Raw genomic sequence first — 17,936 nt, 5'->3', positions numbered from 1 at the left:
GGGCGAGGACATCCCTCATTTGCTCCCTGGCGGCGCTTTGCCGGGCCAGGCGCCACGAAGGTCGGCTCTGCTCGCTTAGGGTCCTCAGGGTGGGCTGGAGGCCGGTCCCTGCTCTCCACTCCCACCCAGCGGGGCCAGATGAGGCTCCTCGTTCCTGTGCCCGCACCTCCCCCCGGCCCATGGGAAAACAGGCCTGATAGCAGATCCCTGGCCCATTTACGCAGCTCGGGGGCAGGGTGGGGTGCCGACTGTCCGTTCTCCGTCCAAGAATGGGGTCTAGGCGGTGAGAGGGGTCAGGAGGCTGCGGCGGCCCGGCTCCCAGACGGCTGCCCTGACTACGGGGCTCGATTATGACAGCTCGGGGGTGGAAGGGGGGCTGACGCCCCCCCAGCCCTGCCCCGCAGCGACCCAGACGCCGCTCTGGCCTCTGTCAATTGCACCGCGCCGGCCAGGGAGCTGTGGGAGGACTACACCCGGCTTCCCGAGCGCCGGGCCTCGCTCTCGGGGCGGAGGCAGCGGAGGCCTGGGGGCGGGGAGGGAGCGCAGAGGGGACAAAAGCGTAGGGGCTGCGGTAGCCCGGGCCTCACGGCGCGGACTCAAGTTTCCACCCGCGCGCGGTTGAGCAACAGCCCGAGGAGCAGGAGCCACGGGCACCTCGGAAAACAAGCCGAGCCCATAAACAAAGCCACGTGGCCTCCGGGCCGAGGGGGTGGGGTAGGGGCCGGGCTAAGAGCAGGCGGCTCTTCCGGCAACAACGAGCGGCTGCCAGCGGCCCGGGATAAATACTGCGGCCCGGAAAGCGGCGCCGCAGCACCCCGCGAGCCCCGCGCTCCCCGCGACCCTCCCCGGCGCAGCGCCCTCTGCCAGCGCATGCACTCCGCTCCGCGCCCCGAAACCTTCAGCCTCTTCGCCAGCCCCCGCACCCTGAGCGCCCGCCCGGGGCGGCGCGTCCCGGAGGCCGCCGGGCCGGTCGCGACCCTCAGTCTGTCGCGTACGTAGGTGGCGTCCGCTCGCGGTGCCATGCCGTTCCTCGGGCAGGACTGGAGGTCCCCTGGGCAGAGCTGGGTGAAGACGGCCGACGGCTGGAAGCGCTTCCTGGATGAGAAGAGCGGCGGCTTGGTGAGCGACCTCAGCAGGTGAGCGGTCCGCCACCGACTTCCAGCCCCCGCGAAATGGACTCAGCCTGGTTTCGGGGGCGCGGGGCGAGTGAATGGGGGTCAGGCAAGTTTGCAGTAGGGTGAGGAGGAGACCGTGACCCGACCCGGGGGATGGGGGTGAAGTGAGTTGCCGGGTTTCTGCAGAGGTCGCCAGAGCCCGGGATTCGGGGAATTGGATTTCTCTTGTTCAAGGTCAGAGTCTCCAAGTGAGCACGACACCTTACAGAACCGCGGGTCCTTCTGAGAACCTGACGACAAACGCGGATATTGTCCACAAACACTCAAACTTAAGCACACAACTTGAGGGGTCCCCTGCCTTAAGGACACTGGAGTCGCTCGGTTTGCAAGTGTGGGGGGCGCGGGCGAGTGGGCCGCGCGCCTTTCACCGCTAGCGTGGCGGGGCTCCAGGCGCCCAAGCGCCGTGGGGACAGTCGGGTGACGGCATTGGATGCGGTTTCCGCCGGAGCGCCGCCAGCCTCTTCCCACGCACAGGCGACCACAGAGTGGGCAGGGAGGATGAGTAACCAGGCAGGGGCGGCCAGATGGCCCTGGGGCACGGGCGCTTGCCGAGCGGGTTTTCGAAGCGGGGTCTGGAGTGGGGTTTGCAGAGCTGAGGAGGAGGGAAGGCAGGAGGACGAACCCCACAAGTCTGCCTTCGGGAGGACCGAGCGTGTGCACCTGTTTCCTCGGTGACGCTTTGGGTTAATTTTCTTTGTATAGTGAATGCACCCCTAGTTCAGTGGGTGCTCGTCAGCGGCAGAAAGCCCACCTGGCTCGGCTGAGCCCCCGGGCTCCAGGTCCCCTCTGAGCCCCGTCTGGTGGGAAATCAGAGGTCCGCTGAGCCGGGAGCCTGCTTGGTTCTTACACAGAAGCACCGAGTTAGGTGGTCTGGAGTCTGTCAGTTCTCGGTGGCTGACTTCCAGATCCCTGGCGTTTGGCCCAGGTGAGGAGAGCAGCGCAAGTGGGTCCAGAGGGGGTCTCTGCAGCCTGGTCACCCTTGGGTGCCTTTCCCCTCCACTTTGGTTGAAACCCCTGCCCTTCACCCCCTTAAACTGACTTCAGTGGAGAGCGTTCTACCAATAACGGCCAGGTTCCCACTTACAGAGCCACGGGGGGGGGGGGGGGGGGCGCTCTTGGCTGACCTCCTGACACTTAAGAAAGCTATCAAGAAAATACGGTTATTTTGTCAGCTTGACCTCCAGAGCCCCCCATCTGTTTGTGATTTGTGAAGCATCAAACTCCTTGTCTCCCAATAGGGAAACAAAACAAAAAACATATTTAATCTCGAAGGCCTGGCCAGAAGAGACAAGAACATTGACCTCCATGCCAAAGACACTTGTAGGCAGATCCTGGGCATTTGGGGAGCACCACAAAGAAATGTTATTTGTGGAAAATCAGAAAATTTACTCACATAAAAACAAGAAGATCACCTGCTGTCACCAGGCCGTCTTTTGGGAACTCAAGTTCCCAATTATGTTTAAATTATTCTGCCCTAGTAGAACAGAGGCTCCTTCCATCTTCCTCATTCCTAAGGAGAGGTGATCTAGAGTCTGGTACTTTATTTCGGTGTAACAGTCCGCGTTCTTTCTAGAGGTGCAGCCATGATCTGCTGAGCTGTGTGGCAGTGACTCACCCAAATGTAATCATAGGATGCTCCTCAGTGGGAAGCAGACCACTGGGCTCAGCAGGAGAGGATTCGAAATCCAGAGCCTCTGGTTCGTGGAAGTATTCCCACTGTACCTGCGCCAGGTATAGCGGCGCCGCATGGTGTGGCAGACCTGAGGTGGTTTTATCTTAGCACAGGAGTCTAACCTAGACTGAGAGCTGTAGCACAGGAGTCTAACCTAAACTGAGAGCTGTAGCTTCCCGCCCCCTTTGTCTCCTTCCTGAGTCTCCTGTGCTTCCTCCGGTTTCACACCTTCTGAGCTACAGCTGTCAGATTCACCATCATTATCACAAATGGTGATCAATATAGCGACTGCCTCTGATTCTTTGATGAGTCAGAGTTTAGGAATCATTTGGCAGCTCCTAGCAAAGCAGCTGGCTGTTTGTTTGTGGAGTCCTGTATTTTTTTCCCCAGCAATTGTAAACAATCCCTTCCTTACTTAGCATGAGAAGTCTGCCAACTTTTCAAAAGCAGTTGGCCTTCTGAGACCTGGGTTTGTAGTCTCAAATATCCCCACTGTTTTCAGTCTTGGTGATGTTTCCCAGTGATGTCAGGTTTGGGCTGCGTGCCTGCCTGCACAGGTGAAGTTGAATGGCTCTCCTGTTAAGAGAAAACAAAAGGCAGGCCCTTTCAAAAAGAGGGGGTGGGGTGGGGTGTCAAACAGAGGACTGCAGAGACATGGTGCACTTCTCTAATTCCATGCACTATTCTGTGGGCTGCCCCAACAAGAGTCAGGGATGAAGGGTGCCCTTGGAGTGTTTCAGCCTGCGGGCCAGTGTTCAATGTTGACTGGGACTTGTCTGCACAGCACTTCTGCTCCAGGCTCTGCTGGCCGTTCTGTCTGGGATCAGAGGCCCTGGCCTCCTGAGGCTGCCTGTTACAAAGGCCTCTGCAGCTAAGTGCCATGCAATGAGATCGTGGAGCATCTCAGATAAGCTTAAAACAGGACCCTTCTCGAAATGTTGAAACTACCTAAGACCGAGAAGGAATGACAAGTGTTAAATTTGGTAGAACAGAATGAAAAGGCAAGGGGAGAGCTCAGAATGAGGTGGGGTGATCCAAGAATGCTTCAAGGAAGTGGTGGTTGAGGCACCTGAGACAGGCCTCATGACAAGCCCCACTCCCTGCCACACCCCTCCCCCGGGTGACTCATCTCAGCCACCCGAGACTCAGACACCTTCTCCCAGCCCCAGTCCTGCAGTTGAAAAGTCTGATGCTACTTCCCAATAAGCTGAGGCTGAACCAGGAAGCAGGAAGTTTACCTGGGTGCCCTGGCTGAGTAGGGCATAAGAAAATAAAAATAATAGGTAAGATTTTTATGAGTGCTTACTATGAGCAAAGCACTGTGCTAAGAGCTTTATACACTAAGCATTTTTTAATCAATCACTCCAGGTACTAGACGTGTAAGTGTAACAATGTGGGTGTGCAATGGGACAAATTGGCACACAAATCTCATTGGCCCTAATCTACAACTGAGCCCTTTGGGGCAGCCACGGCTTTCTCATTTGTTGTTGCAAATGCCATGAGAAGTAGGGTTTGGTGTGTTTTTTTTTTACCCCCTTCCCTCCCTTTATCTCTGCTGCCAAAATGGTCCTACTTTCAAATCTTCCCACCTTTTCTAAAGTGGACTTCAAGTATCTTGGAATGTGTAATGACAGTACAGGGCTGGTAGAGGCCTTTTTCTCTTATTCTAGGCCTATGCTTATACAAATCAACATTAGTAAGAAGTGACTACAAAATAGCAACTTACTGGCTCTGACTAAATTCCATGAAGAAAGCAATCTCCTGAAATTGTTTTGGTTTATAAAAATAAATACATACAATACATACATATATGTCATATATTCCTAGATGGTGGTGGCTTTTGTTGTTTTTTTTTTTTTAATGATTTTCCACTGGCTTTGCATTTTTCTGAAATGGACATAAGTAAACTCTCAAAATAGCTTCTAACACTATGTTATTGCATAAAAGAAAACATATAAGTAGGTAACATAAAGAAACCCCATAAGCCTCCCTTCCAGGCCCTACCTCTTGGGTCCAAAACCTAATAACCAAGCGAAAAGTGCAGGGTTTCACTTTGGTTGAAGTCTTTCTACCTTCTACACTGAGAGAGCGTCATCAGTTGTGTCAGATTCTTCTGAAACTGGCCTTGGGGATGAGTCGCTCGGGCTTAGAGTGACTAAGGTCATTATGTTTCTGTGAGGAAAGCAAGGGCTCACGTGTTTTTGAGGATTGTTTTCAATTAGAAAAGAATAAAGTGAGATATAAATATTTATAATTTCTAAGGAAGGGTTACAGTTCGTGGCCCGGGCTCTGGAGGTCTGCTGCTACACCTTACATGTGTGATGGAGAATAAGATGGCTCCATTTTATGGCTCTTTATACGTGGAATTTAGGCTGTAGGGTTTCATTCGTGGTGTGTGTGTGTGTGTGTGTGTGTGTGTGTGTGTTTTCTTTAAAAAGAAGCCTTCCTGTGGTATTTTTGCACACAACGTGTCCCAGCTGCTTTCTAAAGCTGTTCTTGGCCTTAGAACTTCGTGGACTGGTCAAATGACCTTCCATTTTTTCCCTTCTCCTCAACGTTGATTGAAATTTCTTAAGTTAGCTTTAGGGACTCAGAGTTCTGGCCTGCCTCTCCACCCCGCCTTTCCCTGCCCCTCTTCTGCTGACCTTGGAGCAGATAACCTACTGATTAGTGGTTTCGGACCCCTGTCATTGTGCAAGTGGACTAGCATACACTTGTGTGTGATACAAAGTCTGGCCCCAACATTCGCCCTTGGCTGGCTGAAACGAGTAAGAGGGGACATTTCTGCAGTAACCTCTCTGAAACCTAAAAATATCCCTGAATGAAAAAGAGAAGGCTAAAGATATTAGGAAGCTCAGTAAATGGTATTAAGCAGGGCCCTCCGGGGAAGCTTAACAAATGACTGGTTACCCATCCAGCTTATCCCAATGGGTCTAGAAACACTGAGAAGATTGTTGGTGATGTCCCGTGCAAGCCTTTCAGCCAGTTACTTATTGTCCTTATTGAAGTGCTGCTTCAGAGACTATTGTTGCAACTGGGGACTGGAACTTGCTCGAGACCCTCTTTTTTTGTCCTTTACACAGTGGCTGCTGATTGGAGAAATGCACGTGTGTCTGATTTTACCCCACAGGTGTATGTCCAGAAAAGATATAAATCAGATCACATTTTAAATGCAGCAGAGGAACTCAGAAAATTAAAGGACTAATATATTGGTGGTATCATTTTTTAAAAACCTTGGCCCTGGCTGGTGTAGCTCAGTGGATTAAGTGCGGGCCTGTGAACCAGAGGATCGCGGTTCGATTCCAAGTCAGGGCACATGCCTGGGTTGCAGGCCAGTTCCCAGCAGGAGACACATGAAAGGCAACCATACATTGATATTTCTGTCCTTCTCTCCTTCCTTTCCCCTCTAAAGATAAATAAATAGATAGATAGATAGATAGATAGATAGATAAATAAATAAAAACCTAATCCGTGTGTTACTAGCTAGCATTCTAAAACCTGCTTTGCAAACACATACACCCCCCATGGGTGCTGGGAGAGGTGGGAGCCCACTTTTTCATTCTATCTCAGTATTTCCCCTGCATCCGTTCTGTGGGAACTCTGCAGACAGACTTTGAAATGACATTGTATAGTGGGCTAGAACTAGTCAGTCCCCCCGGGTGACGGCTCAGCCCACTTGGGAAACATCCACGTGACCCCGGAGGTCTTTGCAGCCCTTATGAACTTAGGAATCGTGAACTCAGCTCGTTTCCTTTGGGACCCAGAGTCTTCACTTCGCAGCGTGATACCTGGTCCTTTACATGAAAACTTAACAACTAGCTCAGTTTATGAAACATCTCCTGAAAGTGGAGTTTACAAGTTGGATTTTTGTAGATGGGATCGTGTTTTAAAGGCTTGGTAGAAGCATGCTAGTTGAAAGCAGGTTGGTTATACTTCTAATAGGAGACTTGTATGGTAGGTGAATTATATCTTTTTAAAAAGCAGCTTAGGGTGGGTGCTTTTGCAGAATGAGGGCATTGTGTGTTTCAGAGATACCAGCAATGCGCCCTCTCTCACTCCCTCCATTCATCCCTTTTGCTTAAAGTAATACTGTAGTACCCTGCATGGCCTTTAGTGAAAGAGTCCAGTGCTGTGTGTCAAATACAAGGACAGGCACTGTTGGGAATTCAAAAGAAGCAGAAGCCCCCATCCCTGCCTTCCACAGAGATGTGACAATATCTGATCCTAAAAGAGGGCCATCTGTGCCTGGATAAACTTCTTTTGAGGGGTTTTTATTGTTGGGTTTGAGAAGCATGTGTGTTTGTGTTTCATAACCCAGTAAGTTATTTAGGGAAACAGCTCATGGTGAAGTTCGGCTGTGACAGCGCATCCCCTCTCATCTTGCTTTTCCTAGTTACCGCAACAAGGAAGTATACAATAAGGAGAATCTTTTCAACAGTCTGAACTATGACGTTGCTGCCAAGAAGAGAAAGAAGGACATGCTGAACAGCAAAACCAAAACTCAGTGTAAGCCCTTTGTTTTGAACTTAAGAAGAAACTGTTCGAAGATTGTCATGATTTGTTCTTGAGGGGGGAATAATCATACCTCACATGTTAGATATCTGCTCCGGTGTTTACTGTGCCATTGACAAAGGATACTGAGATCTTTGCATGCAGAGACCTGTGCATTTTATGAACACAAGATAAATGTGTTCTTTTTAGTCTTGTTTATAAGTCAGTTGCTGGTTGGGGTATTTTTTTCCTGCTTGTCACTTATGTTTGGCATAGTTAATTTAGCTATTTATACAGTGATATAGTCGCTGAATCAATTCCAACGTGTACTTTTATTTTGAACTGTTTTTGAGGCTTTGAAAATAGATTTCTCCCTCTTTCCTTGAATAAATACTAGATGCTCTATGTGAGTTTTAACAGAAGTATAAAGTTCTACTAATAAGCAGAGATTAGAGATCTCTGGTTTAACCCATCTGACTGCATGGGTCCCTCATGTTATCTGTTTTGTTTCTACTTTTTATGGCCTTGTCTAAGTTGTAGGCTTGGCTTACAAAACCAAGTTGTACTTGAGTATTAGGGTTTTTTTCAATTTGGGGCTATCAGACAGCAAATCTGAGTGTCGAAGATTTGGAGTGCTTCAGACAGAGTGCACTGTAACTATAGCATTTATACACTGCAGAAAGTAGGCATTTGCATCCTCTGAGATTGGCAGTAGAGTTTTTGGTATTTTTTTTGTGGAAACTTTGTACAATTTGGAATAAATGAAAAAGGAACAAGTTTAAAATCTTGGGCATGTTAAAGCTGGGCCTTTTTTCATTTTGTCTCCGTAGATTTTCACCAGGAAAAATGGATCTATGTCCACAAAGGAAGCACGAAGGAGGTGAGCAGCATCTGTCCATCAGAGAGTGTGCTTGGCTTCATGCCTTCCCCGCCCAAGTTAGGGGGACTGGGCAACAGTGTTCTTTCCCGTCGTGACTGCCTTCTTGGGTGGTGGTGGTGAGCAGCCCGCCAACTAGCCAGCCATCAGAGTTTGGGGCTCCAGAGACAGAGAGAGGTAAACGTCCCCCCTACCAATCATTCAGGAAGGTAGTGCATGTAAAAATGTTTATAAAGATGTCCACCTCAAATGTATTATTGTAAAGCCCAGCCCGTGCCTCAGGACCATGCCTCCTTTTTGTTCTAAGGTCTCTTTAGACTTCAACTCAGTTAAGGCTTAGCCCTGGGAAAGCCGGTCGCTCAGTATGGCAGAGACGGCAGCGCCAGTTCAGAGTGAGGCGCTGAGCTAGGTGCAGAAGAGGACAAGACACCGAAATAGCTACATTTGTGTGGCACTTTATAAAACCCTTTTGTGTATATTTTCTCTCTGCACAGGCCTTTATTTGCCCAATTGGGATACAGAGCAGTAGGAGAGAAGGATAGAATTTCTATCGTGGTCAGAGGCCTAGGAGAACATCTACTTACCTCTATGATTTGAGGGGGTCACTGATGCACCAGAGCCCACCCACATACTCAGAGCCAAGCTGGGACTATGAGTCAGGGCTCTGTACTCTCAGTTCCTTGTGGGTTCATAGGTCAAAGATCAAAACTTCTTTTGCTGCTTCATGAAGCCTTAAAAATGCTTCTGATGATCACAGTGAGGAAAGCACTAGAGATGCGAGGCAAGGTGGCCAGCAGACCTGGCAGGCAGGTCTGGTTCTCCTCCCAGGAGTACGCTCCAGGGCCCAGCCACCGTCATCTCACACATCGCATATCCTAGCCTTGCCTTGATGAGCAACTACTTATGAATCTCCCCAACTACTGCGTGCAAGGAACAAGGACCCACGTGATAGAAGTCACCCGTGAGTCACTGACCGAAGCAGCTGCCAGCTCTACTACCCCAACATTTGTGGCTCTCAGGGGGTTCCCAGAAAAAGCATGTCATGGCACAAGAAAGGAGCAGGTGGTTCTGACTACTTAAGACAGGCATCAGGCTTGTTCAGTGCGGTCCAGGTGGATTATTCTGCAGTAACCTCTGCACCCCTTCTTCTCACGTTCAGCGCCATGGTTATTGCACATTGGGGGAAGCTTTCAACAGGCTGGACTTCTCCACAGCCATTCTGGATTCCAGAAGATTTAACTATGTCGTGCGGGTAAGTCTCAAGGACCCGAAGGCTCACCTAGCCTCTCAAGTTCATTGTCTTTTCGGGTTGTCCAGAAGTAGTTTCCCTAAAGAATTAACATTTTAGGACCCTGGGAACTCTGAGGAAAGCAGAAAATGAACTCCTGCACTTCCCCTCCCTGAACATACTTACATGGATCCTTAGGATGTTGGTTAGAGCAGCATTGCAATATGCCAATGTTGTGGGTTTGATCCCCAATTAGGGCACATACAAGGATCAACCAATAAATGCATGGATGGGTAGAGCAACAAGTTGATCTCTCTCTCCCCACTCTCCCCCTTTCCCTCTCTCTCTCTCTAAAATAAAAAAACCCTAAAATTTAAAAGAAGATTTAAAAAGATGTCTACGAGATTGGCCCCAACAGATGGGAACTGCCCAGTGTACCTCAAGTGAGCCGCTCTCAGCACCCATGGATAAATGGGAGCACGTTGCAGCCAGCGTGGGCTCTGACCATGACCTTAGCAAGAGAGAATGCAGCAGTAAACGAGCCAAAAGCCCCTCGGCTTGTCTTTAAAAACTTCTGCACCTCCGATTAGTCTCACTATTCAATTCTTTGCCCTACTGCAGCTGACCGTAGGGGACCCCAGTGCATTCTGGGTTTAGACCACAACACTGGGTGAGTTCAAAGCACCTCAATGCTTCTTTCCCATGACTCCCTTCCACCCCCACCCTGTATGACAACAATATTCAGTCCTGTGTTTACCTGAAGCTTGAAACTACCTGTTTGGGCCAGTTCCCTGTGCTTTTAATGAGCTTTAGCAAAATATCAGTAATGAAGATAGTAAAGCAAATAAGTGTAATCATGACTTTCAAGACAGGGAGTCTTCTTAATTGGTTTATTAGTGTTTCTCCCCCTAAGAAACTTGGTGAGTTTTTGTCAGTGGTTCAACCTGGGAGGTAGCAGCTGTTTGGGTTTTAGGCTCAGAGGTAGCAGGGAATTTTCCCTGTGTGGGTGTTGGTTGGTTTGGTTTTTATTTTTGCCTTCCTGAGTTGCTGTGCTTCTCCGTGCCATGTCACTGAGTCAGATGATTGCAAAGGCTTGGCCAGAGCAATGACATTCAGGCCCCCTTGAGGCCTGGATCATTCACCTGTCATATGGGCAGATGCAGGGCTGCCATCCCAACTGACCTGATGAACACCCAGGCCCCCTCATAGGTTGGAAGCTCTAAGCTGAGCCTGTGACCGCGTGAGCAGATCTGTCCACTCTTCAGCTGAACCCTGTTCCAGTCCAAAAGGATTGCAAATAGGAGACAGTCTTGATGAAATGTTCGTGTCATTCAGTGTGACTCTGCCACCTCAGGGAGGTCACTGCTGCCCGCAGCCCAGTCCAGGCTGCTTGGAGACAGGCCCAGGGAGATCTGGAAACTGCTGCTAAGAATATGAATAGTTTCCATCCTCTAGGTGTGAGAGCCAGACACCCAGATCTGGCGTCTTGATTACAAACTGGTCAGCAACAGGGACACTTTTAGATGGTTCTCCTTCACACCTGTTATTCCTTTCACAAGAAATAAAATTAAAGAAAGGAACAAGGAGCATGACAGCAAAAAGCTGTTTCATGCAATCGTGTGCATTCTCCTCCTTATCCTTTCAATAACCCTACGAAGTGTAGGTACTTTTATTGTCTCTGATTAAAGAAATGGAGGTGTACAGCAAGGCACAATGTCTTGTCCAAGGCCACGAAGCTACCTAAGTACAAAATACGGATCTGAAACATGGCAGTCATGGAGTCCACACTCTTAACTCTGACAATAAGTTCTGTGCAAGCAGGGGACCGAGAGTAGAATGTCCTGGGGTCAGGTCCCCAGCTCCACTGCCTTCACTGGTTCAGCCTCTCTAAGACTCAGTTTCCCCCTTTGTAAGAGGGACTTAGAATAACCTCGACCACACGGGGTGGCTGTGAAGCTCAGTCATACGCTCCACATGGAAATACTCTGCAGACAGACCCGAAGCTCTTGTGCCAAGTCACCTATTGATATTTATTATCACCCATGTACCAAAATTATCATTGAGTTCCCCTAAAGTACCTTTTTAAATTTAGCTGATAAAAATGTTTTTATACTTAAAAAAGTAATGTTTAACTGGGAAATCTTGCAGTTGACTAAGACTCGGCACTGGGAACTTGTGGCTGATAGTGTCTAATTGCACACTGCCTCGTGAATGCTTTTACATGATTTTTAACTCAGAGAGACTGCTGCGTGCTTTCAGATTTGTTAAGTTCAGAAGTAGTGGAAAAATAGTTCTGTTTTGGAAAGAACAATCTTTTTTTCCCCCTTCACTGTTAGAGCCCTCTGTAATTTGAGAAATAATATGTTATTTTTATGAAGAGCTTAAAACATTTTAATGACAGCCACCACATTTTGAGGCTTTTCTTCTAAGGAACCCAATACACTTCTCATATATTCTTCTTATCCTTAAACCAACTTTGCAAAGTAGCTTGCCAGTACGCTATCCACATCTTACTACTTTGACCTAATGGTTTCTTAATGCTGCAACAGTTCCTTAGTTCCAGTAATAAACTGGACCAACTTTTGAAGGCCTTTAAAATTTTTTTTTAAATCTCTTTAAAGGCAAAGTACATTTTTTAGATATATGTTGCATTCCTGCAGGCTGTCATTCCCAGAAAAAATAGACATTCAGAGGGAATGAAAGAAATGGCCAGCACAACTATATCAAAATGTTATCGTTGTTATCAGTAAGCGCAAAAACTCTGTGGAATTTGGGGGATCAAAAATCTCGAACATAAACTGCCGAGGTTTTATGTGGCATTTGTACCTGAGCTATCCATCCGCAGGCTACACTCATTGCCGCTGCCCCCTCCTCACACCCCCGCAGTGGCCTAAATACTATTTTAACTGTGGGTTTTAAAGATGATTTAAAATCTTTAGAAGCAACAACTTACTCATTTATGAACAGTCACTTTAAAAAATGTGTTTGCACCATGCCTCAAGACCAGCACAGTTTGGAAATTCCCCTGGGGTTAGGGGGCGGGGGCTGGGCGGTAGCGGTACCACAGGAGAGAAGTACTGACTAACTCACCCAGGGCACAGGGAGGCCAGCAGAGAAAGGGTTTGCGGACATGGGGAAGGTTTACTCTGTGAGTGATCCTGCTGTGGCCCAGTGGTCCCCAGCCCCAGCTGTCTATCAGAATGGCCTAGGAGGCTGGTCCACAGAAGCCCACCTCTGCTGTGATTGATTTAATTCGATGAGGTGGTGCTCAGGCATTGCTGCTGAAACTTATCTACCAGGTGACCCCAGGGTGTTTTCAAATCTGCAAACCAGCTCAGAAACACTTGGGAGTTCAGATGCCGAAAGACACCAAGGCCTGCAGGAGAGGGCTTTGGTGCTTTCTGCCAAGATGGCCTTTGATCGGGTCCTCCCAGCTCTCCATACGGAATGAGAATGTGGCCACATACAGAGTAACTATAGATGCCATGTTCAGACTAGGAAAGTCCTGGAGAACCTTAAGTACTGGTTTCCTGACTGGGATGAACTGACCGCCCCCCCCCCAACCCCGCCCCATAGCTAGCAGATCAAGAAGGACAAACAAAAGCTTGCAAACCTACTCCCTCGTCTCTCTGTAGCAAAGAACTCCACACCCTAAACCAAGGCACTTTTTAAACTTTTTTTCTGCATTACCACCCTAAGTCCATTTGAATGTTTCCAGCAAGTTATGCATTCCTGCCACCCCTAAAAGTCTTTTCCAAAAACATGTTTTAGTTTAAGTTGACAGGCGGTTTGGCAAACAAAGGCTGAAATATGGCACTGTGACTCAAGTGCAAACCCAATGCCTTCAAATTAAGGGCACGCTGTTGCCAAGGCCCTGGTGGGTCGTGATGTGCCTGAGCGGCCCAGCCCCTCGGCCACAGTGACCTTGCATTAATTTGGTGCTGCACATACATGGTGGCCTTCCTTTGATGGATGGCGGCCTCTGCCACTAGAGTCATAAAACTGGTGGTATCTTTTTCCATTGGGACTGAGAAGCTGAGGTGAAGGGAAGGTGGCCAGCCACCTCGATGGCAATGAAGTCAAAATAGCAGAGCCATGAGCCCATCTGAAAATGGCCTGTAGAAATGGTAGTGAATGGTGGGGACCCACTGCAGGGCACACTAACAGGGAGGGCGCCGGGCAGGTCTGTCACTAAATGTTCACTAGGCTGCTAGTGATCTCACAGGACAAACGTCTGCAGCCCTCAGAATTCCTCGCCTTCTCAGTCATAACGAGCCTTTCGGTTCAGCAGACCCTGCAATGCCTGGGTGCCCGCAGAAGTGGGGATGCTCACAGACATGAGGATATGACCCCAGCAGGGAGGGAGTGCAGGCAGAGGCAAGCGCTTCCTGAAGAAGTGAGGGGTTGCCCACACAAGCACAGAAGTAATGGGGTCATCGCAGAAGCAGGAGGCTCCTGCAGCCATGCGGCACCCAAAGAAACGGGGAGGCCGAGAGACCGAGAGTGGTTTTTGACCATGGACTCCAAACAGTACATAACTGAGTAAAACATGTGCTGTCAGTGTGTGTGTGTTCATGCATTCGTTTGTAAACCACACTCCTGTAAATGGTGCTGGTCATGGTGTCTACCCCACTGTGTCGCTATGAGAGTTAAACTGAATGTAAATACATAAAATGCTTTTGCATAGTGCCGGGCACATGATAGGCACTCAGTGAGTATCAGTTGTCGCTGTTACCATTATCTTTAGGGTCCTATTTAGGAAACGCTCAAAAATGAAAATTAAAGATGAAATAAAATATGGAAATTGATTTTTTATGCTTTTCTTTCTTATCCCACTTTGGAGACCTCTGGATCACAGGTGTGCCCATTTTGTATAGCATTCTTCTTGAGAACTCAGAATCTAACCACTGGCCCAGAAATATATTTTATGCTAAAAGTCTACCTAGGTTTCTAGGCTAAGTCAGGTGCTTAGTGCAGGAATATATGCTACACTGGACAGGTGAGCGAAGTGTTAAGTTCCAGTTCAGCAGGCTTTTTCCTGTTCAAGGAGGAAGGTCCCTAAGAGCACTCAACACTGTGCTCCGAGTTGCCATGATTGAGGGTAAGACAAAGGGTTAAGTATCTGTGACCTAGGATCCAGAGACCCCTGGAACCCACTAAAGGATAAGCTCTCCAATGGCAAAGAGTTGGCAGCATCCTCCTGCTAGGTCCACAGGAAGAGCAAATTGCTTGGGGCAAATACTCTTGCCGCCCTAACTGCTATCTCTGTGTTGACCCCTACCATACCCCGAGCATTGCCATAGCCACTTGAGAGTCATGGAAGACCTGGCCACTGCTTGGCAGGAGCTTCTGGGCTACCTTGGGGGAAAAGGTACAACTACTAAAGTGGCAAGTTGAGCTTGGTCCTGTTTGGAGGATGGAGGAAGGGGCACTGGAGACCGCATCTTGGAAGAGGTTGAACCTGAGTGTCACCTTCCTTGAAGGATGGCTAGGATTGGGCTAAGTGGAGAGGAAGGTGAAGGGCTTTGCAGGTACCAGTGCCCTGAAGAGAAACCTGAGGTGTGAAAGAACAGTGGAAGGGAGTGGCAGGGGCCAGGGACTCAGGGCTGTCCACGGGATCATAGGGTGGAGGTGCGGAGTGCAGGAGTGGACAAAGGGTCCAGTTTAAGCAGGACCGTTGAATTGAGCAGAGCTGCTCAGTCTGACACAATAGAAAAGTGGGCACCATCGCAAGTTCAAAAATATCTGGGATGGATGGAAAACAGAGGCAAGTCTCTCTCGGCTGAGAATACGATTAATTCATGTAAACTTGGCCCTTCTTCTTAGCATTTTAACGCCCTCAGTTAGAGAGATGTTTCACTTGCAAATAATATTTACCCAGTCTTGACGTGCCTGAAGATTATTAATGTAACTGAAATTTTCCCTCTTCCAACCTGTCAGTGTTCAAGCTCAAAGTCAGGCCAAAACTCTCCAGGTTTTTAATTTGTTTTAAATTTTGCTTATCTGTTGAATAAATAAGGGTCTTGTAAGTACAGAGCACACGCTGTGGGCAGAGGCCACAGAGGCCACTGCCTGATGTAGCCAAGGGCTTATTGCAAGAGACATAATCTTCCTGTGGGCACCTGGCTTGGGTACTGAGCATGTGAGAAATGGCAGGGGTTTTCTGGAAGCTTCTTTGCTACATTTGATAATCCCATGGCATGTTTTCCAATCAGACTTAGAATCAAACTGCATGGCCACCATCAACTTGCCACTCTGCATGAGTTCAACCCTGTCATAGGAGATGGAGGGATTTGGGGATAAATTACGGTATGTTCTTAATATTCTATGCAAAATAGAGTTAGTTAGGCAATGGTCAACCTTGGTGTGGTTTTCTTTCAAACAAACAGGTAGGACAGCTGCTTTTTATTTTATTTTATTTTATTTTATGCCTCCAAAGCTCCCAATTATTTAGTAGCCCTCTAGATCTGACCTGCTTGCCCTCCTGGAAAATATTTGTGATATGTTTGCATTGTGAGTAATTTACTCATGGGGCATCAGTATGGGACTAGACCCCATAAGGGTACCAGCTTGACCATTCATGTCATCCACCCTTGACCTTGACTGTGTCTTTTGACCACCGTGAGGAGCCGCCTCCTCTATAGCAGGAGGAATTTGGGTATATGGTTTCCCAGGCCCCTTCCACCTATAACGCTCCTTGATTCTAATCTAATACATTATCAAAGAAATATTGGTTGAGTACCCACCATGTTCCAGGTTGAGGGATAAACAAAATAACCCCTTCAATCTTGAGGTTCATATACCAATTAAACAATCAGCAAGTGAGTAAACAAGGTCATTTCAGACATGTATAAACAGAACAATGAAAAACAACAAAACCATAGTAAGACAAAGAGGGCTGCTGGGAGGTTTCCATAATAAGGATGGTGGGAGAAGGTCTCTCTGAGCAGGCGACATTTGAGCTGAGACCCGAGGGGTGGGGCGGAGCCAGCGTGTGATGACATGACAAGAGCAGAGGCTGGGAGGTGGGAATGAGCTGAGCCTGCTCAGGGACCCAGCAACAGTCTGTGTGACTGTGCAAAATGAGGCTGGAGAAAGAGCAAGAACCAGACCAGGGAGGACCTTGCTGTTCATGCTGAGGACATTGGATTTTTTTTCTAAGTGCAGAGGGAAGTCATTTGAGGGTGTCAAGCAGAGAAGTGACATGAGCTGATTTATTTGTTAAAGATAAACTGAAAGGAAGGAAAGATAGGAAACTTGCTTTTTCTGTGGGTGACATGAGCTGGGAGGGAAGTCTCTCTTCTGCCCATTCACCTTCAAACTGCGGTTGACATCCGCTCTGAGATTCACTAGACGATGTTGCTTGATACTAGAGTTTTATCCTACTCAATGTGTCCAAAACGAGCATGAGCCAAAGCTGAAGGGCAGGATGTGGTTTTGGTATGCAGTGACCACCATCCTTTCCTGGTGGCCCAGAACCATTGCCGTTACTGCTCAGCTAGTCACTGCGAATCACACTGCACAGCCCGACTGCCCACATGGTGATGACACCCTGGGCTGCGTCCTCCTTACACACAGCCACAAATCACTGGCACCTGGGCTAAAAATTTGCCCAGCAGAAAACAAGCAGCCACTTCCAGAAGTGACATTTTCCTCTCCTCTCTTTTTCTCTGGTGTCTAGGGACAAAGAATACAATTGGCTAAGCCACCGGGAAATAATTTGCTACATACAATTCTACTCTCCTAGGCACACAGCTGTCTTGACACAGAAATAACATTAATGAATTCCGTCCTCTTGACTATGAACTTCACACAATGCTACTACCTGCTGGTTGAGCATTACACTGATATGGAAAATAGACCTGAATGGTTTACCCAAGGCAATTGCCTCATCCTAAACGTGCTACTAACACTTTCTGGGTGTTATTGCTCCCTTAATGTTAAAAACTGATTACCTGTCGCAAGGTAATATTGATATAAAATTTCCAGACTCTATTTCCTGGAACGTAACAACATATGGTGCTGCTGCTATTTTTAGAGTAAAGTTTAGCCCTAGATGCAAATTTGATTGGCCTTGAGAAGCTGAAGTTTTGAAGCTATCAAAGTACATATTCTCTGTTAGACATGTCTAGACTCCAGTTCTGGCTTCGCCACTTACTGCAGTTGGTACATCTTAGGTGAGTTATTTAAGTTCTCTGGGCTGCAGTAACATCTTTTGTCAAGTGGAGAACCCACCCGCAATGGGATGCCCGTGGAGGTTAAATGAGTTCACATATGAAAAGTGCTTAGCACAGTTACTGTCTTATAATAAACACCCATTATTGTTAGCAAAATGAGACTTCCTGGTAGATGCACCTATGTAAGTCATAAAATTTATCAATGTTAATTTTTATCAACAGATAGCTATTAACTAGATCCCAGGCATAATAAAAATGACAGAAAGCAACATTAAAATTTGAAAGCATTTGGTTGACAATACATAAAATTGAAATA

General features: G+C 48.0%; 1 protein-coding gene across 2 annotated transcripts in view; it reads left to right on the top strand.

Moving 5' to 3' along the window:
- Positions 1–913: 913 nt before the first annotated feature.
- The window catches only part of FBXO32 (F-box protein 32), a 32,570-nt gene continuing 15,547 nt past the window's right edge, over positions 914–17,936 (top strand). Inside the window, exons 1-4 of one of the 2 annotated variants that reach the window (XM_037048481.1) lie at positions 914–1,136; positions 7,241–7,353; positions 8,169–8,218; positions 9,375–9,467. In XM_037048481.1, the coding sequence (XP_036904376.1) occupies positions 1,021–1,136; positions 7,241–7,353; positions 8,169–8,218; positions 9,375–9,467 (372 nt within the window). In that variant the 5' untranslated portion in view covers positions 914–1,020. The remainder of the gene's footprint in view (positions 1,137–7,240; positions 7,354–8,168; positions 8,219–9,374; positions 9,468–17,936) is intronic. The other variant, XM_037048482.1, reaches the window with a different exon arrangement.

The sequence above is a fragment of the Sturnira hondurensis genome, unplaced genomic scaffold (assembly GCF_014824575.4).
Source record: "Sturnira hondurensis isolate 20B ecotype Veracruz unplaced genomic scaffold, ASM1482457v3 Scaffold0006413, whole genome shotgun sequence".
NCBI classification, from domain to species: Eukaryota; Metazoa; Chordata; class Mammalia; order Chiroptera; family Phyllostomidae; genus Sturnira; species Sturnira hondurensis.
This window is presented reverse-complemented; position numbering and strand designations above follow the sequence as displayed.